The sequence below is a fragment of the Podarcis cretensis genome (genome assembly GCF_951804945.1).
Source record: "Podarcis cretensis genome assembly, chromosome: 8".
Lineage (NCBI taxonomy): Eukaryota > Metazoa > Chordata > Lepidosauria > Squamata > Lacertidae > Podarcis > Podarcis cretensis.
Genome location: NC_137177.1, coordinates 3214073 through 3240695, shown reverse-complemented (window position 1 = coordinate 3240695; position 26623 = coordinate 3214073). Strand labels below are relative to the sequence as shown.

At 48.1% G+C, this 26623-nt stretch overlaps 1 protein-coding gene and 1 long non-coding RNA gene across 5 annotated transcripts in view; one reads left to right on the top strand and one right to left on the bottom strand.

Annotated features, from left to right (window-relative positions):
- Positions 1-26623, bottom strand: part of LOC307221386 — a 225939-nt gene that overhangs the window by 120029 nt on the left and 79287 nt on the right. The gene's annotated exons all lie outside the window — the stretch shown is intronic.
- On the top strand, positions 226-19694 carry LOC307221304 (sushi domain-containing protein 4-like). Its single transcript, XM_079985741.1, has 5 exons — positions 226-363; positions 5115-5261; positions 11411-11626; positions 16861-16999; positions 18540-19694. Exons 2-5 carry the CDS (start codon positions 5159-5161, stop codon positions 18877-18879), a joined length of 798 nt encoding a protein of 265 aa, XP_079841867.1. The 5' UTR covers positions 226-363; positions 5115-5158; the 3' UTR covers positions 18880-19694.

Genomic DNA, 26623 nt, shown 5'->3' with positions numbered 1-26623 from the left:
GTTGTTGAGATGCAGGGAGTGATGTGCGCCAGCTTGGGAGTTGCGCTGATGGGAGTTGTAGTCCAACACATCTGGGCGGCGCCACCTGGGCTGGGCCCCGCTCCTCCCTCGCCAGAGCAGCCTTTCTCAGCCTCGGGTCCCCAGGTGTGGATGGACTACAACTCCCATCATCCTTAGCTAGCAGGACCACTTGACCGCTTGGGGGAAAGGGTGGGAAATTTCAATGCAACAAAGAAATAAATGACCTGGGACAGCTACGGAGCCTGTTCCTTTGCCCAACGACGCGCCCAAGGTCAAGAGGAGCTGGAGGCGGTTGCTGGCTCTTGCGGGGTGAATGTGGTGCTGGCGAGGCCAAGGTTGCAGGTTCGATCCCCGTATGGGACAGCTGCATATTCCTGCATTGTAGCGGTTGGACTAGATAAATGGTTCCCAACCTTTTTTTTTTTTTTTGCCATGCACCCCAGCACCTCTAAAATCCTGATGCCCCCCCCCTCTTGTGACATATAATTCTTATTATTCAAAAAGTGAGCTCCTATTCACCTGGAGGAAGCCACATTAACTGTTAATAACTCATTCTCGAATTGCCCCCCCTTAAAAATCAAATTACCCCCCTGTGCCCCACGTTGCGAACCACGGAACTAGAGGATCCTCAAATCGGTCCCTTCCAAATCGAGGATTCTGCTAATCCGGATTACCTGCGCGAGAAACAAAGAAGGGGCGGGGCCTGGCTCCGGCCCCTCCCACACAGGGAGGATCCCCTCCCTACTTAAATCCACTTCCCGCTCCCACGCGGCTTTTGGATACCTTCTTCGAGGAGATCCGCGCGCCGGCGCTGGAAGTGGGTTCGTCTTGTTGCTTTTCCCTTTCCCTGCCCACCCCCAGCTCCTGTCCCCCCCCCATACCCCCCACCTCCCGCCTTCAGGGGCGGCCATAGAGCCGCTTTACGCGCACTTTACGCGCAGACTGGGGATGGGGCGCGCAGAAGCCGCGGGCGCCTCGCGGTCGGTGCGCAGCGCGCAATCTTTGAAGCGCCCCGGGGCTTAAGGAGAGGTTTCCTCGTTTCTCCCTCTCTCTCTTCTTGCTTTAACTTTTTGTATGTCTTAAAATCATCTCCGATTGTTCGCATAGACTCGTCCAGTCGTCTTTCGCAGAAGTCCTTGGGGGTCTCCAAACTCTGCCGCCTTTCACCGCCAAGATACCCCGTTCTTTGCCAGGACACCCAGCAAAGACCCCTTTGGACCTTGTGCCCTTTGCCCAAATGTGCTCCATTGTAAAGGCAAATTGGCACCTCCTTATATACATTAAGTGTATGCCAGTGTCTTCACTGCAATATGTTTAGGTGCCGGAAGAAAACATTTCTCTTCAACCGGGTATTTGGTTGATAAACTTCTGATGGCTTTGGAAACGTGTTTGTGGGAGGGGAGAAAGTGGTTTGGTTTTATGGCGAATTTTGTTTGCTTGTTTTGTATTTTTCTGTTGTGAAGCACCCTGGGATCATCTGATGAAGGGAGATATACTACTACTAGTAGTATTAGTACAGTGGTACCTCAGGTTACATATGCTTCAGGTTAAGAACTTTGCTTCAGGATGAGAACAGAAATCGTGCTCCGGCGGCAGCAGGAGGCCCCATTAGCTAAAGTGGTGCTTCAGGTTAAGAACAGTTTCAGGTGAAGAACGAATTAAGTTCTTAACCAGAGGTACCACTGTACTAGTATGAGATGAGCGCTGCAACCCCAGAGTTGGTTATGACTGGACCTAATGGTCAGGGATCCCTTTACCTTTTTACCTCGGGTTAAGAACTTAATTCATTCTGGAGGTCCGTTTTCAACCTGAAACTGTTCTTAACCTGAAGCACCACTTTAGCTAATGGGGCCTCCTGCTGCCGCCATGCGATTTCTGTTCTCATCCTGAAGCAAAGTTCTTAACCCGAGGTACTATTTCTGGGTTAGCGGAGTCTGTAACCTGAAGTGTATGTAACCCAAGGTACCACTGTACTATTCGTACTACTATTAGTAGTATTACTAATACTAATACTACTACTAGTAATACGAAGCATCCTCCTGCCTCTTCAGATTCCCTCCCCCCCCCCTGGCATCTGGGTAGTAAGCAGTGAATTTACTCCCCAAGGTTTGATTTGGAGCCCAGGGAGAGAGCAAAGGTCACCGGGGAGCTTCACGGCTTAGTGGGGGATTTGAATCCGTGACTCTTCCCTGGTCAGAGTCCATTTCCCTCCTCCTCCATCATGGAGCCATTGATTGGCTTAGCCTGGGGGGGTGTGCATTGTGGTTTTTGCGTTGCAGTGAGACTTGAACCTTGATTGCGGGCTGGAAAATGGGTTTAAAAGCGGCCCTTTTTCAGAGTCCAAGATGCTGCTGCTCCCTGTTGCCTTCTTGCTGACACTTGAGTTTCCATTCCACACGGTTAGTCAGTGGGGCTGACTTCTGAGAACTGGAGGAAACGGGGAACTCCTCTGTGGCTAAAACTTGCCCAAGAGGCAGGGCGGTCATGAGTTCAAGAACTTCTTCACTGGAAAATGGCCGGAGTCAGGAGAAATTGTGCATCATCTGGACAGTTCTGTGGAGGCAAAAGAGTGTGGATCAGGCCAGTGGCCCATTTATGCCAGTATCCTGTTCTCACAGCAACCAGTCAGATGCCCCAAAGGGCTGCCTGGGAGCAGGATCCGAACACAGGTTTACTTTCTGACAGTAAGAGCTGTCCGACAGTGGAGCAGCCTCCCTCACGAGGAGGTGGGCTCTTCTTCCTTGGAGATATTTAAGCAGAGGTTGGGTGCCCATCTGTGAGGGATGCGTTATCTGAGATTCCTGCATGGCAGGGGGTTGCACTGGATGACCTTTGGAGGTCCCTTCCAACCCTTCACTTCAGTGATTCTCTCCTCCTGTGGTTTTCAGAAACTGGTGTTCAGGATGCTGTGGTGGACTGGAGGAGATCGGCTGGTTGCCTGTTCGGGGTGGGGTTGAGCTCCCTCTGAAAGGTTCAGAGTTGGGGGTGGGGGGCTGGATCCATCTTGGCCTCTGGAGTAGTAGTGTTGTTGTTGTTTTTTAGTCATTTAGTCATGTCCGCCTCTTCGTGACCCCCTGGACCAGAGCACGCCAGGCACTCCTGTCTTCCACTGCCTCCCGCAGTTTGGTCAAACTCATGCTGGTAGCTTCGAGAACACTGTCCCACCATCTCTTCCTCTGTCGCCCCCTTCTCCTTGTGCCCTCCATCTTTCCCAGCCTCAGGGTCTTTTCCAGGGAGTCTTCTCTTCTTATGAGGTGGCCGAAGTCTTGGAGCCTCAGCTTCAGGATCTGTCCTTCCAGTGAGCACTCAGGGCTGATTTCCTTCAGAATGGAGAGGTTGGATCTTCTTGCAGTCCATGGGACTCTCCAGAGTCTCCTCCAGCACCGTAATTAGTAGTAGTAGTAGTAATAATAATTTATTTATACCCCGCCCATCTGGCTGGGTTTCCCCAGCCACTCTGGGCGGCTTCCAACAAAACATTAAAAATGCAATAAAACATCAAACATTAAAAACTTCCCTAAACAGGGCTGCCTTCAGATGTCTTCTAAAAGTCAGGTAGTTGTTTCTTTCCTTGACATCTGCTGGGAGGGCGTTCCACAGGGCGGGCGCCACTACCAAGAAGGCCCTCTGCCTGGTTCCCTGTAACTTTGCTTCTTGCAGTGAGGGAACCGCCAGAAGGCCCTCAGTGCTGGACCTCAGTGTCCGGGCAGAACAATGGAGGTGGAGACGCTCCTTCAGGTATTCTGGGCCAAGGCTGTTTAGGGAGCTCATGTACCCTCATTGGCAAGGAGTGCCTTTGACAAGCGACAGCTGGAACATCAACTGCAGCTGTTCTTGGACCAAGGATGGTCTGTTCACGGTGATCCATGCACTGGCAGCCTTTATCATTGCAACATGCTCTTTTCAGGGCTGTCCTTGGGCCTGGTCTGGAGACTCCATCTGGTGCAGAATGCCACCCCTGGGCGACTGAAGGGGAAGAAAGTATTGCCAGCACATAATTCTGGTGCTCAAAAGTTTGCACTGGGCCAAAGCTCTTGTTTTACTCAGCAGCACTTTTATCTCTTGCTCTAATCAGGGCCAGATTTAAGTTTGATGCGGCCCTCAGCTCCTGAAGGTAATGGGGCCCTTTATATGTCCAGCTGTCCTTTGTCAACAACAAATTGTCACTGTTTTTTGTGTTGAATGTGTGCTACATGGCAGGGGTGTCCAACAGGTAGATCGCGATCTACTGGTAGATCGTGGGGTGTCCGTGTTAGATTGCGGTAGATCATTGGACCCGCCACAAAAAAGCTCAACAACTTTTGTAGATCACTGCCAGTTTTTTTTATAGTTGGAGTAGATCTCAGTCTCTTGAAAGATGGACATGCCTGCTATATGGTAATTTATGGATGTAATAGGAGCCAACACAACACAAAACACTCTTGCTGTATGTAGGTTTTATTTTATTTGTGTTTTTTTATTTGTTTTTTCCCTTTAATTTTTTGGGGGACCCCCAAGAGAGTGGGGCCCTAATCTATAGCTTGTTTAACTTATATGTAAACCCGACACTGGCTCTAATGATTAATAATTAACTGGATCAATGTGATCAATTAATTGGATCAATAATTAATTGGATCAATTAATTGGCTCTAATAATTAATTGGATCAATGTGGTAGCCCTGTCCAGAAACTCATCTCCCAGGGCCCAACATTTCCTTACTTACCTTCCTTCCTTCCTTCCTTCCTTCCTTCCTTCCTTCTTTCCTTCCTTCTTGCCTTTATATACCACCGTTATCTTCCAAGCATCTCAAGATGTTCATGGTTTGCCTCCTCCCCATTTCACCCTCCCAACAACCCTGTGAGGCAGGTGACTGGCCCATGGCCACCCAGGGAGTGGGGATTTGAACCCTCCTCTCTCAGGTCCAATACTCTTAAAACCCTTCATGCCACACTTGCTGTTTTCATTGGCCTCCTCAGCTGGGTGCCCTCTGCCTGTTTCGGACGTCCGGTCCCTTAGCTGGCGCAGGGTGGAGTAGCCCCGTCCTTGAATGCTGAGTCCGGGTGTTTTTTGGGCGTGCAAATATTGATCCGTTCTTTCTCCTCCTCTGCCACAGGGTCCTTGGGTGACCTTTGTCCTTTCCCCTGCTTGCCAGAGCTGATGCTCAAAATGTCCTGCTCTCACGAGAAGACCACGAGAAGCCTCTTTGTCTGCCTGGCTCTCGTGACACTGGGTGACACCCGGCTTTCCTTCCGGAGAAAAGGTAAGCATCCACCAGTCGATGGGTGAGCAACCTTGGCAGTTCCTACATAGTCTGTGTGGTTTTTATCCTCTGGCATCAAAGCCGATGGCTGTGATGGGATCTTTGTCTAGACTGAGCAAGGTTTCCCCAGCTTGGGTCCCCAGCTGCTTTTGGACTACAACTCCCATCATCCCTCGTTACCCAGTGGCCAGGGATGATGGGAGTTGTAGTCCCAAAACAGACAGACCCAAGGTTTGGGAAACACTGGGATTCCAGACTTTTTCACATCCCCCATCCCCATTCCATAAACTCATCCTCATAAACCTGCCTATAAAAAAAGCATTCTTCTGAATAGCGGTTTGCCTAACCCACTAAGGAAGCAGATAACACGGTAAAATTCAAAGCAGTAGCAGTTAATTGCACATTGATTCAAAGGTTGCTTTGTGCATTTCTGGTAGGCAGTTATACATAAATATGTTATGCTACGAATTTCCTTCACCCTTATGTTTTTGTCCGTAAAAAAATGTGCAGATCTATATTTTTTCATGCAATTTTCTCTGCTGTATGTTATGTTTTTAGCTACAATATGAGTGGCGGACATGCAAAAAGGCTAGAGCATTCAAGGAAATGATATATAATGAACTGAAAAAAAGGTTTAAGATAACTTTTGTAAAATTCAAACAAATCCAGAAGCCTTTTTAATAGACATTACAGAAGAAGAAATACCAAAAGACTGTTTATGTATGCAACGACAGCTGCAAGAATGCTTTTTGGCCAGAGATGGAAGGAAGAGGAAAAGCCAGCCAAGGAAGAGTGAAAATGATGGACTACGCAGAAATGGCAAAAATGACGGGGAAGATCAGACAGCAAGATGATAGTAAATTCAAAGAAGAATGGTATAAATTCACAGAGTACATTAAGGAACAATGTAAAGATTTAAAGACGTTAGCGGCACTCATTGTTGCTAGCCATTGGGCCTGCTGGCTGCGGCGACTATCCCGTGCCCCTAAGTTGGTCTGCTGCCCTCTGGAAGATGCTGCCCCCCAAGATGGACAGGCCTGAGTGTCAGATGGCCGTCTGTCATGTATGCTTTAGCTGAGGTTCCTGCATTGTAAGGGGGTTGGACTGGATGACCTCAGGGGTCCCCTTCCAAGTCTACAGTTCTGCACTTCTGTGTGCAGAGGAGGGCGACTGAGACCATCAAGGAAACTGAGTCTGATGAGGAATGGTTGAGGAAGCCGGGTCTGTTTCAGTCTGGAGAAGACTGAGAGGCGACCTGGGCATCCAACGAATGTTGGAAGGTTTAGGGCAGATAAAGTGCAGTATTTTTCGCTCCATAAGACACACCTAGTTTTTGGAGGATGAAAACAAGAAAATAAATATTCTGTGTGTTTTTTTTAATAATAATATTTATTCAAAAAAACAATACAAAACACAAAAAGAAAAATAGAAAAATACAACAACAACTGAAAAAATAATAAAAAAGAAAAAAAGAAAAGAAAAATACATTCACTTAAAGAATAAAAAGAACTGATTAAACCTTTACATAACTTTCTTCCTTTACTTGTTTCCTTCACCTCCTCTCACCTCCCAATTTTGTATTCCAATTTAAATCGTTATTTCAACAAATCCTTTGAACCTTATTTTCATTTAAGTAATTTAATATAATATATTGTAATTTAACGTCTTCTCTTTCGTCAATTTCATCAACTCATTTTTGCTTATTCCTTTATGTCATTTCTACCAAAAACACCTAATTTTCTTTTTCCAGCATCTTTCTAACAGTCCTTAATTTTACAATATTTTTGAAGATATGCTTTAAATTTTTCCAATCTTCTTCCACTGACTCTTCTCCTTGGTCCCAGATTCTGCCAGTCATCTCAGCCAATTCCATATAGTCCATCACTTTCATCTGCCAAAGAAAAAAAAATATTCTGAACGAAACAGTGGATGTATGATTTTTGTGGTTCATGCTGTGGTCGCAGACATGTGATCTGATGGTGAATTTGGGGTGACCCAATGCGAAAATCCTGAGGATCCATGTGGATCCATGCTTTGTAACCACATTTTTGCACCATTGCGGCCCCAGGAAACAGTGGATGCGTGATTTTTTTTGGTGCAGGCTGTAGCCATGGACATGCTATTTGATCTGATGGTGAATTTGGGATGACCCAATGTAAAAATCCTGAGGATCCATGGGCTTTTACCTCCCCCCCTGCTAGGCAGCCTTCTTTATCAGCGTCCCTTATCTCCCTCCCGATCCCATTGATCAGCTGTTTCCTTTCAACACGCCCTTCCCTCTTGTTTGCCCCAGTGTCTTTTCCTTGGCTGGAACAGTTTTTTGCTCCTCCTTTTCTTCTAATTTCTCTCCTCATTGCTTTCGTCTTCCTGTTTCCCCCCTTTGCAAGTTTGCTGTCTTTACCTCCCCCCTCCCAGGCAGCCTCCTTTATCTCTAGCTTCCCTTATCTCTCTCCCTGATCAGCGGCTTTGTTTCAACACCCACTTCCCTCTTTCAAAAAAAAAAAAAAAAAAAAGCATGATCTGCTTTTTGCCCCTGGGCAATTCAGCTCCAGGGACCACGCATTCACTCCATAAGACGCACAGACATTTCCCCTTACTTTTTAGGAAGAAAAAAGTGTGTCTTATGGAACGAAAAATACGGTACTTCTTCACATTGTTAAACTATGGAACTCTCACCCACAGGAGGCAGTGATGATCACCAATCTAGCTTTTAAAAGGGGGTTAGGCCATTTAGGGCTTTAAAGGTCAGCACCAACACTTTGAATTGTGCTCGGAAACGTACTGGGAGCCAATGTAGGTCTTTCAAGACTGGTGTTATGTGGTCCCGGCGGCCACTCCCAGTCACCAGTCTAGCTGCCACATTCTGGATTAGTTGCAGTTTCCGGGTCACCTCCAAAGGTAGCCTCACGTAGAGCACATTGCAGTAGTCCAAGCGGGAGATAACTAGATAACATTTTTGCACATGGCTTCCCTGGGGACAGTCCTGGCTCCCTCTCCCCTCTTGGGAACGGGACTCAGGTGGAAACTGAGGTCTTTCCTCGTTGCACGTCTCGGAGCTCAAACCCTCATGCGGCCAGTCCTGGGGGTGAACGGAGCCGAGTTGCCACTCGGAAGCTGTCAACTGAGGCCGTTCGTCATCTGCATTCCCAGGACAACATGGCCTTGCCTCATGCCAGCACATCGGCCGCCAGAAACGTTCGCAGAATGGGGTTGTTGCTAGTTTCTTGAAAAACAGGTGTGTTGCAAGCTGAGTCTGGAGACTGCTTTGGTCACAGGAGTTGGGTCGTAGACTTCCTGTGAGCCAACAGCACTGAGGCTGAAGTGCAAAACCGGGAAGAGGTTCGGTGAAGGCGGCGCCTTCTTTTTTTTATCCTGAATTCGTGGATTCCCTGTTTTGCAATGTGTCTGTCTGCGTGTTGCCACATCGAGCCGTTACGCGGAATGAGGAAGAGCGGCAAGCTCTGACGTATCGTTGTGCTACATAATTCTTTATGTTGGCGCTCTGTGCTCAGCTTCCGAGACCTGCTGGGCATTGCTCACTCTCTCTGCCAATTGTCTTTCTCTCCCCCCACCCCCAGTAAAGGGTTTTTAAAATTTTATTGTTAAAGGTAAAGGGACCCCGGACCATTAGGTCCAGTCGTGGCTGACTCTGGCATTGCGGCGCTCATCTCTCTTTACTGGCCGAGGGAGCCGGCGTACAGCTTCTGGGTCATGTGGCCAGCATGACTAAGCCGCTTCTGGCGAACCAGAGCAGTGCACGGAAATGCCGTTTACCTTCCTGCCAGAGCGGTACCTATCTATCTACTTGCACTTTGACATGCTTTCGAACTGCTAGGTTGGCAGGAGCTGGGACCAAGGAACTGGCGCTCACCCTGTCACTGGGATTTGAACCGCCGACCTTCTGATCGGCAAGTCCTCGGCTCTGAGGTTTAACCTGCAGCACCACCCGCGTCCTCCCAGGTCATAGTCAGTCCATCACTATAACCATTACACCACCCTGGCTCTCAAGACGATACTGGAAACATTGCAGGGGTTGGACTTGTTTTATACACATTGTTAAATGTGTATAAAACAGGGAACAATTATAGGAGCAGAGGAAAACGGAAAGTTGAGAAACAAGAGTATAGAATGAGGCACGTAGAATGAGTAAAGCAGTTGCACATGGCATGGCTTAAATTAACACACACAAAAACTCCCATGTAAATAATATCATCATTATCCGATTATCAAGTCTACTTCCGTATTTGCCAGGCGTGTGACAAGGGAAGCTTTGAAAATGATGATTTCGTTGTATAGGAGGGGCTGCCAAGTCGTTTAAAAAGCGTCTGGAGGTTCTAGTCCCTGTTGAAATCTCAAATGATGGCTAATTTTCTCCAGCGTGGCTACATTCCAGAATGAGTAGTACCCAAGCATCTGGTGCAAGATTTTGGGCTGTTTTCCACCGAGTAGCAATTACTATCTCTTGAGCTGCCAAGATCATATATAACACTCTGCCAATTGTGATCTTTGCAATGATGAGTGTTTGATATATTTTGGCTCAATCGGCAGAGCGTGAGATCATTTATCTCAGAGTTGTGGGTTTGAACCTCACGTTGGATGAAAGATTTCTGCATTGCAGGGGGTTGGAATGGATGACTCTCGGTGTCTCTTCCAACTCTACAATTCCACAGTGAATAATAATAATAATAATAATAATAATAATAATAATAATAAATTTTATTTGTATACGCCCTCCCCAGCCAAGAGCGGCTAATATCATAAAAACAACACAATATGCATAAAAACAGACATCAATTAGTTAAAATACATCTTTAAATTAATTCAGACGTGTTAAAATCTGGGCAGGTGGTAATTAATCAGGTTGGAGTTGAGAGTGGTTAATACTTGCCAGGACCAACTGCTTCCACTGAGCATACAAGGACCTGTGAGTGAGTTGGGGGCCTCCTTCGGGCTTGTTTTATACAAAGGAAAGTAAGTCAAACTGCATCTTGCCCAAAGGCCTGGTGGAACAGCTGGACCATCAAGAAGGCTGATCACCGAAGAATTGATGCTTTTGAATTCTGGTGCTGGAGGAGACTCTTGAGAGTCCCATGGACTGCAAGAAGATCAAACCTCTCCATTCTGAAGGAAATCAGCCCTGAGTGCTCACTGGAAGGACAGATTGTGAAGCTGAGGCTCCAGTACTTTGGCCACCTCATGAGAAAAGAAGACTCCCTGGAGAAGACCCTGATGTTGGGAAAGATGGAGGGTGCAAGGAGAAGGGGACGACGGAGGATGAGATGGTGGGACAGTGTTCTCGAAGCTGCCAGCATGAGTTAGACCAAACTGTGGGAGGCAGTGGAAGACAGGAGTGCCTGGCGTGCTCTGGTCCAGGGGGTCACAAAGAGGCAGACACGACTAAACAACAACAATGATCTTCCCAGTAGCCTGGACCTAATCTATATGGGGCAGTGGCTCCCAAAGTGGGGGGGGGGGCAGTAGGATTACTTAGGGGGACACTGAGAGGTAAGGGGGCAGCAGGGTGGGGGTGGGGTACACAACTTCCAGACTTTGAAAAGCTGCTATCATTGGATCAAGTTCATCTCTTTTGTTGAATTTGTTAAACAAAGTCGTTTTAATTGACTTTTTGCATAAAATGGGCAGCTAATTGGTACTGTTTTGAATTTTATTGTGTGATTATATTCCTTAGCGAGTCTGAATAATGCTCTTTGTAGATTTAGGGTGAGGGGTGATAGGGATGAGTTTATGGAACCAAGGTGGGGGCAGTGGCCCCCAAAAGTTTGGGGACCGCTGGACGAGGGCTTTATAGGTCATAACCAGCACTTTGAAATTGTCACAGAAGTTGTAGAATCATCGTGTCGAAAGGGGACCCACAACTGAGATTAAGAGCCTCATGCTCTACCGACTGAGTTATCCCACCTTGTCTGGATGATTCTCTCGGCTTCTTAGATGCCTTAAGCAAGCTATTTTTAATATCCTTTTAGGGCCTGTTGCAAGGTGTTTGTTTCTAATGGCTCAGGAACTGGGCCACCGCAACACACTCGGGGATTTTGGGGGCGTTGGGCTTTCGAAAGAACCGGGCTTTGGGTTTGCCCCTTTCCTTTGCACTTCTTTACATCCCTCCCCTCTGCTTTTCCCTCTGACCCCAGGGTGTAGACCACCAGACCCGCCCGCTCACAGTGCCTACCGCTGCCAGGCTCCCCTATGCCAGGAGCCTCTTCCAGACTCGGACCTGTTCGGACCTGAAACGCTGCTGGAATTCTACTGCCTACCTGGGTACGTCACGACCAGCCTGCCTGCCCTCGCTATCTGCCGAGGAGGGCAGTGGAATATGTTGAGAGACCTCGCTTGCATGCCCCCAGGAAGTAAGTGCTGTGACCTCTCTCTCTCTCTCCCCCCTACCCAGAATAAAAATGCAAAGGGAAGAATAATTTGTGTATCCGGTTTGCCAAATCAGAGATGACTCAACTGCATGAACAGCCTCTTGGGGCTTCGACTGACTCCGCTGCAAAGGAAGATTGTGGCATATTGTGCTTTTCAAAAATGTTTAGTCCAGAGTTTCCTGAACCTTGGGCCTCCAACTGTTTTTGGACTACGGTTCCCATCATCCTTGATCACTGGTTCTGTTAGCTAGGAATGATGGGAGTTGTAGTCCCAAAAAACAGCTGGAGACCCAAGGTTTGGGGAACCCTGGTTTAGAGAAAAGGCAAGGAAGAGGGGACAGGATGGGACTTTATAAAATGATGCATGGTGTTCGAGAAAGAGGGGAGGAGACAGCTTTTCTTCCTGTCATGTAACCGTAGAACTTGTAGGCACCCAGTGAAGTTTATCGTTGGAAAATTCGGGGCAGACAAAAGCAAGTCTTCCTTTGTCAAGCACATAGTTAAACTGTAGAACTCACTGCTGCAGGATTCGTGGAGGTTGTTGTTGTTTAGTCGTGTCCGACTCTTCGTGACCCCATGGACCAGAGCACGCCAGGCACTCCTGTCTTCCACTGCCTCCCGCAGTTTGGTCAAACTCAGGCTGGTAGCTTCAAGAACACCGTCCCACCATCTCGTCCTCTGTCGTCCCCTTCTCCTTGCGCCCTCCATCTTTCCCAACATCAGGTCTCTTCCAGGGAGTCTTCTCTTCTCATGAGGTGGCCAAAGTCTTGGAGCCTCAGCTTCACGATCTGTCCTTCCAGTGAGCACTCAGGGCTAATTTCCTTAAGAATGGATACGTTTGATCTTCTTGCAGTCCATGGGACTCTCAAGAGTCTCCTCCAGCACCAGAATTCAAAAGCATCCATTCTTCGGCGATCAGCCTTCTTTATGGTCCAGCTCACACTTCCATACATCACTACTGGGAAAACCATAGCTTGAACTATGCGGACCTTTGTCGGCAAGGAGCTGTCTCTGCTTTTTAAGATGCTGTCTAGGTTTGCCATTGCTTTCCTCTGAAGAAGCAGGCGTCTTTTAATTTCATGAATGCTGTCACCATCTGCAGTGATCATGGAGCCCAAGAAAGTAAAATCTCTCACTGCCTCCATTTCTTCCCCTTCTATTTGCCAGGAGGTGATGGGACCAGTGGCCACGATCTTCATTTTTTTGATGCTGAGCTTCAGACCATATTTTGCGCTTTCCTCTTTCACCCTCAATAAAAGCTTCTTTAATTCCTCCTCACTTTCTGCCATCAAGGTTGTGTCATCTGCATATCTGAGGTTGTTGATATTTCATCCGGCAATCTTAATTCCGGCTTGGGATTCATCCAGTGAATTCATTCATCCTCATTGTGAATTCATTCAGCTATTGATGGCTCCTAGCCAGGGTGGCTGTGCTTCTGCATCCCAACTGCTGGAAACTCCAGGGAAAAAGATGGCTCTTGTGCTGGACTCTTGCTCGTGTTTCCCACTGGGGCATCTCCTATTATTATTTTTAATGCTTTTTATTGGTGTTTCATAGAATCCTAGAGTTGGAAGAGACCACAAGGGCCATCGAGTCCAACCCCCTGCCAAGCAGGAAACACCATCAGAGCACTCCTGACATATGGTTGTCAAGCCTCTGCTTAAAGACCTCCAAAGAAGGAGACTCCACCACACTCCTGGGCAGCAAATTCCACTGTCAAACAGCTCTTACTGCCAGGAAGTTCTTCCTAATGTTTAGGTGGAATCTTCTTCCTTGTAGTTTGGAGCCATTGCTCCGTGTCTGCTTCTCTGGAGCAGCAGAAAACAACCTTTCTCCCTCCTCTATGTGGCATCCTTTTATATATTTGAACATGGCTATCATATCACCCCTTAACCTCCTCTTCTCCAGAATACAAACAAACAAAATACAGTAAAATTCAACAATCATTTACCCACATTCTTTCCCCCCACACTGCTGAGCATTGACTTCCCTCCCTCCCTTCAACAGGTTTTTTTATGTCAGTTACTTTTCCACGGTTTCTTATTGTATCCAATCCTACCTACATCGTAAGATTTATTTCAGTCCTGCCAGAGTTTTCAAATTTCTACAGTTATTATTTATGTACTCCATAAAATTTACTCCAATCTTTTTGGAATTTTGCTTCCTCCTGATTTCGGATTCTACAGGTCAGTTTTGCTAGTTCCACATAATCAGCCATCTTCGTCTGCCTCTACTCCTCTCTTGTTGGTAATTCTGGTACTTTCCAATTTGGGGCTAACAAAGTTCTGGCAGGAATCGTAGCATACAGAAATAACCTTTGATCTGCTTTTTCCTATTTCCTTTCCCATCAGACCTAGCAAGAAAGCTTCTGGCTTTTTCGGGAAATTGTATTTAAATATCTTTTTCACTTCGTTATAAATCTGTTCCCAAGACTGTTTCGTTTTCTCACATGTCCACCCCATTCGGCCATCTCCTTGGCCACTGCAAGAATAGGATGCTGGACTTGGTGGGCCGCTGGCCTGATCCAGCCATAGCTGTCAACCGTCCCTTATTTGGCAGGACAGTCCCTTATCCCAGTGCCGTGTCCCGCTGCTGTCCCTTATTGATGATGTCCCTTAAATTTCCCGGGTTTCAAAGGAAGCAGCTCCTCTCCCTCCCTCACTCTCTGCCGGCCAGGGAGGAGGGAGGCTCCAACTGTGTTGCTTGGCTGCGTTGCTCACCCAATAAGGAGTCTCAGAACGACTGGGGGGTGGAGCTTGCATGCCTTGTGCCAATCAAATCGGCTGCGTTGCCTGGGGACTTGCCTTTGCTCAGCGCTTCCCAGCGGAGAGGTGACGGTGGTTTTCCTTGCTGCATCCCCTTTGCCGGGTTGCTGCGCTGTGGGAACCACCGCTTGAGGCTTCGTTTGGCTGCTGGCTGGGCTTTCTGCCTTTGGCTCGGAGGGGCTCAGAAGTCGAACATACCTGTGCTCTGAAAATCCCTTATTTTGGCTGCTGGTCCCTTATTTTTGAGGCTGCTGGTCCCTTATTTTCAAATCTGTAAGTTGACAGCTATGGATCCAGCAGGCTGTTCTCATGAAATATTTCAAGTGGTGCGTGATCCATGGTGCTGTGCGCACTCCTAGCGTTGCACCCCACACCCTCTGATGTTGCAAGGGGGGCTCTCCCTGTGTTGCACAGTTGGTATGTCGTGGCCCAGTCCCGAGTGCCATTCATGCAAGATGCAAAATTCGGATTCCCTGGGCTCAGAATTCAAGCCTCTCCACCAGTTTGGTTGCCACCTTGTGGAAAGAACCGCAACAGCAGTTCACTCTGTCACCCACAGTTTTGCAGGCGGTTGGTATTAGCTGCCAAGGAGAGGAATAATCTGACTGCAGATGATTGTTGGTGAAATATACTCTGAGTCGAGAGTGGATTTTGTGCTCTTTATTCAGCTCATAGTGGTGAAGAGGAATGGAAGTTTTCCCACAATATCTGCTTTATATACATTATTTACACATTGGGCCGCACGGGATTGGCTAATTCCGAGATTCTCCTGTAGGCCAATCAGGTTGTGGATTCACTTCCACCTGGAGCTGGATTGCGTGGCTCCTGTGGACCAATCAGACTGCTGCATTCTGGATCCTATTGTTCTAGGACCAATCAGACTGCTGCATTTTGGATCCTATTCAACATAACATGGATCCTATACATAACAGTTGGGCTCAGGGATGATGAGGTGACTTGCAGTCCAGCGACATTTGCCGGGCACCTGCAGCCACTGAAAAGAAGTGTTCAAATTTTAATCCCAGGGATATGAATTCAGACTCATTCTGATTCGCATTTATTTGGTTCCAATTTATTTGAGAGGCTTGTCTGCTACGCAAAGTTGCTTAGGATTAGGTTGGGGCCCTTAGCGAGCGAACGTTCAAGTATGCAAGCTTTTGAGTCCAATAAATAAATAAAAGGACACATTCTCTTTCAAATCGGAACCAGTGAAGGCGGTGAAGGTCCTGTGTGAGTGTCTGGAGGCGGTTGGAGGATGGATGGCGGCTAACAGATTGAGGTTGAATCCTGACAAGACAGAAGTACTGTTTTTGGGGGACAGGAGGTGGGCAGGTGTGGAGGACTCCCTGGTCCTGAATGGGGTAACTGTGCCCCTGAAGGACCAGGTGCGCAGCCTGGGAGTCATTTTGGACTCATAGCTGTCCATGGAGGCCCAGGTTAATTCTGTGTCCAGGGCAGCTGTCTACCACCTCCATCTGGTACGCAGGATGATACCCTATCTGCCCGCAGACTGTCTTGCCAGAGTGGTGCATGCTCTAGTTATCTCTCGCTTGGACTACTGCAATACGCTCTACGTGGGGCTACCTTTGAAGGTGACCCGGAAACTACAACTAATCCAGAATGCGGCAGCTAGACTGGTGACTGGGAGCGGCCGCCGAGACCATATAACACCGGTCTTGAAAGACCTACACTGGTTCCCAGTATGTTTCTGAGCACAATTCAAAGTGTTGGTGCTAACCTTTAAGGCCCTAAATGGCCTTGGTCCAGTATATCTGAAGGAGTGTCTCCACCCCCATTGTTCTTCCCAGACACTGAGGTCCAGCGCCGAGAGCCTTGTGGCGGTTCCCTCGCTGCGAGAAGCCAAGTTACAGGGAACCAGGCAGAGGGCCTTCTCGGTAGTGGCGCCCGCCCTGTGGAACACCCTCCCACCAGATGTCAAAGAGAAAAACAACTACCAGACTTTTAGAAGACATCTGAAGGCAGCCCTGTTTAGGGAAGCTTTTAATGTTTAATAGGTTATTCATGGCCTATTGACAGTGGTGGGTGATGGTTGTGCTGCTATAGCGATGGTTGCTGTTTATTGTTGCTGTGTTATCATCCTGCCAGGACACTCAGGGTGGTCTAAGATTTAAGATATTCCAGCAGCCAAATGAATCTCAGTGTTTGGCTGGCAAAATGCTTTCAGGCTTCTCAAACACACCACCCCTGTTAGGATGAGCAGCTGGCCTGGGTGGGCCAGTTTGGGTCATTCCTGCCACCACAGACATTTTTGACACCTCTTGCCCTAACCTTGACCGACCAAGAAGCAGCTTGCCTTATTCTTCCATCTGTGTAAGTCTGCCCTCACTGTTTAGTTTTGGGCACTGATACCCGTAGTCCTTAACCAACAATTTCCCACCTTCCTAAGGGTGTCCATTAAATCTCTCCTGCCACCCCACCCAACCCTTGCAGCTCCACACCCCGACGCCTTCCTCTCCGCTGCCTCCGTCCCCATGGTGCTGGCTGCCGCTGTGATCTTTTCCGCCATCCTGGTTACGGTTGTGGCTTGCGTCCTCCTGAAGTCGAGACTCCACTTCTGCCGCTGCCTCAGGTGAGCCTGGGAAAACTCCAAGAGTGGATCCTGTTTGTAGTCTGGTACCTTCCACTGTTGAAGTGCATTTATTATACACTATGTTTACTGTATTAGGGATGAGGGTGGCACTGTGGGTTAAACCACAAAACCTAGGACTTGCCGATCAGAAGGTCGGCAGTTCGAATCCCTGCGACGGGGTGAGCTCCCGTTGCTCGGTCCCAGCTCCTGCCAACTTAGCAGTTCGAAAGCACATCAAAAGTGCAAGTAGATAAATAGATACTGCTCTGGCGGGAAGGTAAACGGCGTTTCTGTGCGCTGCTCTGGTTCGCCAGAAGCGGCTTAGTCATGCTGGCCACATGACCCGGAAGCTGTACGCCGGCTCCCTCGGCCAGTAAAGCGAGATGAGCGCAGCAACCCCAGAGTTGGTCACGACTGGACCTAATGGTCAGGGGTCCCTTTACCTTTATGTTTACTGTATTACGTGTTATAAGAAAAAAACAACCCTGCTCCCTTTCTCTTATGGGGTATCCAAGGCCCGTATAGAGTCCTCCAGTGGGTTCCCTATCGGTAGGAGAAAATAACAGAGGCCAACCAGAGAATATTGAGAAGCAAAGCAGCTAGTAAGCCCGATCTTTATAAAACTGTTGCAACAGGGTTCCCACTCACCACATGCAGGAGGGAGGGGAGGAACCCAGAACATTGGTGTGCAAGCCCTTATATAGACTCTTGAAATTGCCCACCCTGTAGCCCAAGACCACCGCCCAAAACATCATACATGCATCACAGAAGGGGGTGGTCCACAGCAGAAATCCTGTCTCCCAGGATACTGACAATGGTCACTGATTGCTTTACCTGGGCAGCCTTGCCATTCTTTTGTGATGGTAAATACTTTTAGTTCCTGAACTCGGATCACAGGCTCACCCTATTCATACACAAATACGCTCTTAAGGCAGGATTTGCAAGCAAAAAGACAATGGGAAGACTTACCCATTTGCCTCCCTCCTTGCAAAGGAATATTTGTGGTCATTGGGAGAGTCAAAATGGCTTCAGGATTACTCTCCCCTATGATTTCAGACACATGGCTATATTTAGATATGTGTGCATTTATGAATACAGTGGTACCTCAGGTTACATACACTTCAGGTTACATACACTTCAGGTTACAAACTCCACTAACCCAGAAATATTACCTCAGGTTAAGAACTTTGCTTCAGGATGAGAACAGAAATTGCGCAGCAGCAGCAGCAGCGGGAGGCCCCATTAGCTAAAGTGGTGCTTCAGGTTAAGAACGGACCTCCGGAACAAATTAAGTTCTTAACCCGAGGCACCACTGTATTGTTCTGTATTTGACACCTTAAAAATCTTATAACATACTCCAGACCTTTTTTTTTTAAATGAATAGCTGTATAGAGATATTTTTAAAAAACGAATAGATTGGTCCTTCTTACACACCCTTCCTCCCTTTTGCAAACTGCGGGGGTCACACTTTGCTCGGGCTTGTACAGAACATTGGTGCAAAGACCCTCATGGTGCTGTTTCTCTCCCCCCCCCCCCCCAGTTCCTACGAGCCCCTGGACGACCCGTTGGAGCAAGTGGAAGAGCTTGACGTGCCCGGCCTGGACTGCAGCGGAGGCCCCCTCCCCTCGTATGAAGAGGCCGTCTATGGTCACACGGGGTGCCCCTCACCGCCGGGGGTGCAGGGCCCGACCCCTCTGGTCCTTTCCCAGGAAGCCTGGGCCCCCCCAAATCTCTGCGGCCTCGGAGAGGAGCCCCCTTCCTACGAGGATTCCTTGGTGGCAGCTGCTGCCGAATCGGGACCTGCCCCAGGAAGAGAGTCACCCTCCCAGCTCCCCACATCCCTCTTGGCCCCGGGTGTTGGAAAGAAGGAGGGTCCTTAGTCAAGCTTGCAGCACTTTTGCTGATCCGCCTTGGAGCCACAATTTCCTTCCTTCCTTTTCCCCTCCACCCTTTTCCAAGTGGCTCCCTGTACAATCTAGGAGGGGGGCGGGAATTACGGGGGTGCCCTAAGGAAGCCCTGCCCCTCCCTGATCAAACGCTGCTATTGGAGGGCAGTGGTGGGCGGAGCGATGCATCCGCCAATGGGGAACTGACTTAATACCCCCCGGCCAATGGCCCTGTGGCAGTGGAGCCATATTGCAGATTCAATGGGCTGGTTGGTTTTCCGTGTTGGGACACAAGTAGGAATTCTGTCCTGAGAAGTTTGGTTGTTGTTTTTCTTAATTTGCGTTTTAATTTTATTTTAAAGCCTTTTTCTTAATTCATTTTATTTCCCAAAGCAAAACGTGAGTGTGTGGATATGGGGGAAACTCATAATTCCTTCTCTCCAAAGCCTTCCTTGCCTTCTGAGCTCAGAAATCACGCAGCTTGGAGGCTGCACTGGGTGCCGTAAGGGGACCAGTTTGGACCTGCCCCTGACTGGTCCCTTGCCCCAGTAACGGATGGAAGTCTTGGCCCAAATGGCTCGGGGGAACTGTTCATATATTGACTCCCTCTGCTGAATTTGGTTCTGCAGGAACAGACTTGTGACTTTGCTGAAGAGGCCAGCCCGAAAGCAGTATTGACATTTGCGAGAACTCTGGGTTAATCGCCCCACGTTGTCTGAGTGTACACTCTCCAATATACTTTTGAACGCTGTTTCTCATGTTCAGAAATTTATTTTTTAAAAAGCAATTAAAACTTTGTTCATTCTACACTTGTGGAATATTTTTTACATCTGCCTAGAGTGTGTGGACTTTTTGAAAAAAAAAATCTGCAAAGTGTTAAAGTCTGGACCGGGATGAGTTTTGGGGGTGTAGAAAGCCCCCCCCCAATGTACCGATTACAAATTGGTTTTGAACGGCCGGTTATCTAGATGTTGACCCTGTGTGCAGCAGCCGGGGAAAAGGCATATTCCATGCAAGGGATCATTAGGAAAGGAAGTGAAAATAAAACTGCTGGTGTCCTAATGCCATTGCACAAATCTAGGGCGCAGCCTGATTTGGAATACTGCATACAGTTCTGGGTGCCTCAACTCAAAAGGGATATAACAGTGTTGGAAAAGTTTTTGGGAAAAGGCAGCCAAAACGATCAAAAGGCTGGAGCGACTCCCCTGTGAATAAAAGTTTGCAGTGTTGGGGGCTTTCTTGTTTAGAGAAAAGGCAAGGAAGAGGCGATGTTTATAAAATTCTGTATTTCAAGGAGAAAGCGGAGAGAAGCTTTTCTCCCTCTCTCATAACACACACACACATAAAAAGTAACTTCTTCAGTTTTATTTTCCTTTCCTAATGATGGAATAGGGACGCGGGTGGCGCTGTGGGTTAAACCACAGAGCCTAGGACTTGCCAACCAGAAGGTTGGCGGTTCGAATCCCCTCGATGGGGTGAGCTCCCGTTGCTCAGTCCCAGCTCCTGCCAACCTAGCAGTTTGAAAGCACATCAAAGTGCAAGTAGATAAATAGGCACCACTCTGGCGGGAAGGTAAATGGCGTTTCCGTGCGCTGGTCTGGTTCGCCAGAAGTGGCTTAGTCCTGCTGGCCACATGACCTGGAAGCTGTATGCCGGCTCCCTCGACCAATAAAGCGAGATGAGTGCTGCAACCCCAGAGTCGGCCACGACTGGACCTAATGGTCAGGGGTCCCTTTACCTTTACTAATGATGGAATTTTCCTTTTTCACAGTCGCCGCACACAGAGTTGGCAACTTCACTGAGCTCTCCGCTATGACCCCAAGGTCTCGTTCCTGGGCCCACCACTTTCAGTTCAGACTCCGTAAGGGTATATGTCAGATTAACATTATTGTATTTTTGCTCCAACGGGCATCACTTTGCCCTCGCTTACGTTGAATTGCCTTTGCCATTTTGCTGCCCGTTGGCTCGGTTTGGAGAGGTCCTTTTGGAGCTCTTTGCAATCTCGTTCCGTTTCGATAATTTAGTGCCGTCAGCAAAGCTGGTCACCTCACACTGCTCCACCCCTAATCGTCTATGAACAAGTTTCAAAGCACAGGCCCCAATACTGGTTCTTGGGGGGAGGCTCAACCCCCTAACCCTAACTCAGCCATATGGAGGGGTATATATAAAATTATCATCATCATCATCAGGAAGAACTTTCTAGCAGTAAGAGCTGTTTGACAGCAGAATAGACTCCTTCGCATTTTCCAGTGTGGTGTAGACTGTGTAAACACAAAGCCTTTGAAATGCACAGGGGTCATTTTTCCCTCCACAGGGCGCTTTTTGTACTATAGTAGATCCGTTGTGGTCTGTGGGAGAGTTTAACAGTGAGGATGACTGCTATGGTTGGAGATGAAACAAAACAACGGGAAGAAAAAAAAAGGAGCCAGTGTGGTGTAGTGGTTAAGAGCGGTAGACTCGTAATCTGGGGAACCGGGTTCGTGTCTCCGCTCCTCCACATGCAGCTGCTGGGTGACCTTGGGCCAGTCACACTTCTCTGAAGTCTCTCAGCCTCACTCACCTCACAGAGTGTTTGTTGTGGGGGAGGAAGGGAAAGGAGAATGTTAGCTGGATATCAAATCCAAACTCTTCTTCCCTTGTGGACCCTCCTTACTTAGAGGTTTCTAAGCAGAGGTTGGATGATTTAGAGATGATTGAGGTGAAATTCCTGCATTGCAAGAATAAAATAATTTTTTAAATTTATTTCCCACCCATCTTGCTGGTTTCCCCCAGCCACTCAGGGCAGCTTACAACAAATATAAAAACACAACAAAGCATCAAACATTGAAAGAACAAAATATCCTATACGAGCAACAAACCAACCAACAAATCAATAGAAACCAACAACAACAACAATATTAACAATAATAGTTTGCAGCTATACCCAAATTAAAATAACCGCCAACGCCAACTAAACATTTAACCAACACCAACCCGACGAAAGCAAAACAGAGGAACCAAAATCAGAACCATTTAAAACATTTTAGGAAGTAAGGTGGGGGATTTCTAGACCTGAATAACGAGTGACCTGACTTCTAGCTTTGTTGATGTTGCATCCTGATGGCACGTGCTTCGGCGATCCTCTCATACAGTGGTACCTTGGGTTACATACGCTTCAGGTTACAGACTTTGCTAACCCAGAAATAGTACCTCGGGTTAAGAACTGCGCTTCAGGATGAGAACAGAAATCGGGGTCCGGCGGCGTGGCAGCAGCAGCAGGCCCCATTAGCTAAAGTGGTGCTTCAGGTTAAGAACAGTTTCAGGTTAAGAACGGACCTCCAGAACAAATTAAGTACTTAACCCGAGGTACCACTGTACAAAGGGACGCAGGTGGCGCTGTGGGTTAAAGCCTCAGCGCCTAGGACTTGCCGATCAAAAGGTCGGCGGTTCGAATCCCTGCGGCGGGGTGCGCTCCCGCTGCTCGGTCCCAGCGCCTGCCAACCTAGCAGTTCGAAAGCACCTCCGGGTGCAAGTAGATAAATAGGGACCGCTTACCAGCGGGAAGGTAAACGGCGTTTCCGTGTGCGGCTCTGGCTCGCCAGAGCAGCGATGTCACGCTGGCCACGTGACCCGGAAGTGTCTCCGGACAGCGCTGGCCCCTGGCCTCTTAAGTGAGATGGGCGCACAACCCCAGAGTCTGTCAAGACTGGCCCGTACGGGCAGGGGTACCTTTACCTTTACCTTTACCACTGTACAACAATGTTTGCCTCTTGCACCAGGTCCTGGGCACAACTCAGGATCAAGTCCAGGGTCGCCCCTTGCCCTCTGGTTGGTTCCAGCACCAACTGTTCTAGTGCACAGTCATTTTAGGGTGTCTAGAAATTATACCACTTTGGTATGACTGGGACACAGAAGTAGCTGTGGAAGTCATCTGTTAATGCAATGTTTCTCCTTTTAGATGTTCCCTTGAGTTCATTCCTCGTCTCAAGGTCTCCTTGAGCATCTTGACTGGGGGAAGATAGCATGTCCCCAGTACAAGTGGACACCTGGGTTAAGTACTTAATTCGTTCCGGAGGTCCGTTCTTAACCTGAAACTGGTCTTAACCTGAAGCACCACTTTAGCTAATGGGGCTTCCAGCTGCCACCGCACTGCTGGAGCACAATTTCTGTTCTCATCCTGAAGCAAAGTTCTTAACCCGAGGTACTATTTCTGGGTTAGCAGAGTCTGTAACCTGAAGCATATGTAACCCGATGTACCACTGTACTAAGCTGCTCTTGGGCCCTTGAATCACCCCCCGCAATGATTCTGCAGAGACCAGCGCCGGATTTAAGTTTGATGAGGCCCTAAGCTACTGAAGGCTATGGGGCCCTTTCTATGTCCAGCTGTCCTTTCTCAACAACGAATTGTCACTGTTTTTCTGTGTTGAATACCGATATATGCTATATGGTAATTTATGGACCTAAAGGTAAAGGTAAAGGTACCCCTGCCCGTATGGGCCAGTCTTGCCAGACTCTGGGGTTGTGCGCCCATCTCACTTAAGAGGCCAGGGGCCAGCGCTGTCCGGAGACACTTCCGGGTCACGTGGCCAGCGTGACATCGCTGTTCTGGCGAGCCAGAGCCGCACACAGAAACGCCGTTTACCTTCCCGCTGGTAAGCGGTCCCTATTTATCTACTTGCACCCGGAGGTGCTTTCGAACTGCTAGGTTGGCAGGCGCTGGGACCGAGCAGCGGGAGCGCACCCCACCGCAGGGATTCGAACCGCCGACCTTTCGATCGGCAAGTCCTAGGCGCTGAGGCTTTAACCCACAGCGCCACCTGCGTCCCATTTATGGACCTAATGGGTATCTAAAGCCATTTGCACATCACAAAAGATGTATTTTATCAAAGTAATTGTTGAACTGAAATATAATTAAGAAGAAGCATATCAATAGTGAAATACAATTAAGAAGAAGTATATTAATAGTGAAATAATTATTAAGCTCTAACTTAAAATGATTTTTTATTCATAACAAACTTAATAATGCAAACACATTGGCATTTGGCAATAAGAAAAGTTCCTTTAGAAACACAGTTTACAAGGACTCATAATCTAGTCTCTAGAAACTTGCTATAACATGAAATAATAATAATAGGTGTAAATGTTTGATGCAAACTACTAATAATATTAAATAGCTTTATTAATACGAAAGTAAGTGCTATAACCTGCACAATGCAATTGTAGTTAATACAATGCATTTTTTAGTGTAATATCAGTATCACCAGAGTAGTCCACACTGTTCATTGGAACAGCAGACCTTTGTACCTCGTACTAAGTGTGAGTGTTATAGGTAAAGGGACCCCTGACCGCTAAGTCCAGTCGTGGCCGACTCTGGGGTTGCGGTGCTCATCTCGCTTTACTGGCCGAGGGAGCCGGCATACAGCTTCTGGGTCATGTGGCCAGCAGGACTAAGCCACTTCTGGCGAACCAGAGCAGCGCACGAAAATGCCATTTACCTTCCCGCCGGAGTGGTACCTATTTATCTACTTGCACTTTGACGTGCTTTCGAACTGCTAGGTTGGCAGGAGAAGGGACCGAGCAACGGGAGCTCACCCCGTCGCGGGGATTCGAACCGCCGACCTTCTGATCAGTAAGCCCTAGGCTCTGTGGTTTAACCCACAGCACCACCCACGTCCCTTTAAGTGTGAGTGTAAAAGACGGTATTTCTTTCTTTCAGTATAAATTGGGGGGGGGGGGAGAGTGGGGCCCTAAGCTACAGCTTGTTTAGCTTATATGTAAATCCCGCACTGGCAGAGACATGTGCCCCTTTGCGGATTTCTCGCTTGCCGGACTGAGCCCTTCCTTTGACATACACGGATGATACATCTCTGCTGGCTCACCGCTGAGCTCTGCAAGACAAGACTGTCGTTCTAAAGCAATGCAAGGTGGGGTTCGCTCGCTGTGGGAGACTTGACAGTCTAAGCTCTCCCATTGATCAGGGAAGGTAAACACTGTTCTGGGTGCGACCCTAGACATGTGCACCTGTATGGATCCACTTCCTTTTGGGCTGGGTGGTATCAGTTAACGGCTTGCTGAACCTGTTTCGTAGGCAGGTCTCCTTCATGCAGCTTTACCCTGGAATGCAAAAGACGGTGGCATGGAGGGTGCAGAGAGATCTTCTGTTGCAAGTGGTTCTTGTTACAGACAAACTGTCCGGGACATCTAGGCTTTCAGAGTGGGGGGATTTTGGCAGGTGCAAATTCTATCAAGTCTGCTTCACACAAAGTCATCGGACGGCTGGTCCACCTAGTTCAGTGTTGCATACAGTGGTACCTCGGGTTAAGAACTTAATTCGTTCCGGAGGTCCATTCTTAACCTGAAATTGTTCTTAACCTGAAGCCCCACTTCAGCTAATGGGGCCTCCTGCTACCGCTGCGCCGCCAGAGCACGACTTCTGTTCTCATCCTAAAGCAAAGTTCTTAACCCGAGGTACTATTTCTGGGTTAGTGGAGTCTGTAACCTGAGGTACCACTGTACACTGGTTTGCAAACTAATGCCAGTGTACCGGAAGAAGCAAAGAACACCAGTGTCAAAGCAATGATTCTTCAACATCAACTTTGTTGGACTGGTCATGTTGTGCGGATGCCTGATGATCGTCTTCCAAAGCAACTACTCTACTCTGAACTTAAAAATGGAAAGCGTAATGCTGGTGGTTAACAAAAGAGATTTAAAGACTCTCTCAAGGCAAATCTAAAAAAAACGTAGTATAAACACTTACAACTGGGAAACACTGGCCTGCGAGTGCTCCAGTTGGAGAACAGCCTTGACCAAAGGTGTCCTGGGCTTTGAAGACACTCAAACTCAGGACGCAAGGGAGAAACTTGCTAAGAGGAAGGCACGCTTGGCAAATCCATACTGTGATCAACTCCCGCCCAGAAACCAATGTCCCCACTGTGGAAGGACGTGTGGATCCAGAATTGGCCTCCACAGTCACTTACGGACTCACTGTTAAAACCGTGTTTATGGAAGACAATCTTACTTGGCTACGAGGGATTGCCAAAAAAGACGACAACACTGGTTCTCAGCAATGGGTATTTGAAGTCAGGGGTTCTCAAAGGAGAGAATGGCAACTGCAGCAAGAAGATTCAAGGACAAAGAAACATTTCAGTGTAGTATAACATCAAAATAACACACACACACACACACACACACAAAAAAAAAAACAGAAGCAGTATCCACGCCTCTCCTCAAGAACATTGACTATTTCCCCCCTAAGTCTCAGTTTTCCCTCTCTATAAAATGGGAAGGGGAAACCCACCTTCTGGGTTTGTTGGGAAGATGAAATCCAGGGACGATGGGAAGACGCTGCCAATTTTCTTTGTTTTTTTTCTAAACCCCAAACCATCTTGTGCCACAGCTGGAGTCGCCTGCTGTGCATGTGCAGAGTGCTTTTACCTCCCTGCAATTTTAGTCAGCACTTCGTCTCCAGGGCATGCCGTGTGTATCTAGAGTTGGGGAGGAGGGCGCCCCAATATTTGATTTTGGAATGAGAGAGACACTGTGGTGTGGTGCTTCGTGTGTCGTACCTGGACCTGAGTTCAAATTCCCCCCCCCCCCACTGGACCACAATAAAGATCGCTGACTGTGGCCTTGGGGACGACTAGTCACCGCCTCTCAGCCTGACTTCCACCATAGGGTTAGTGCCGCGAAATAAAACACAGGGGGAAGGAGACCCGTCATGCGCGCCACCTTGCGCTCCCTGGAGACAAAAGTCAAATAT

Bases quoted from the DNA above. Each gene is read 5' to 3' on its own strand.
- LOC307221304 (XM_079985741.1), top strand. From the start codon at position 5,159: ATGCTCAAAATGTCCTGCTCTCACGAGAAGACCACGAGAAGCCTCTTT. The intron at 5,262-11,410 runs GTAAGCATCCAC...CTCTGACCCCAG, and splicing joins GCTTTCCTTCCGGAGAAAAG to GGTGTAGACCACCAGACCCG. The intron at 17,000-18,539 runs GTGAGCCTGGGA...CCCCCCCCCCAG, and splicing joins CACTTCTGCCGCTGCCTCAG to TTCCTACGAGCCCCTGGACG.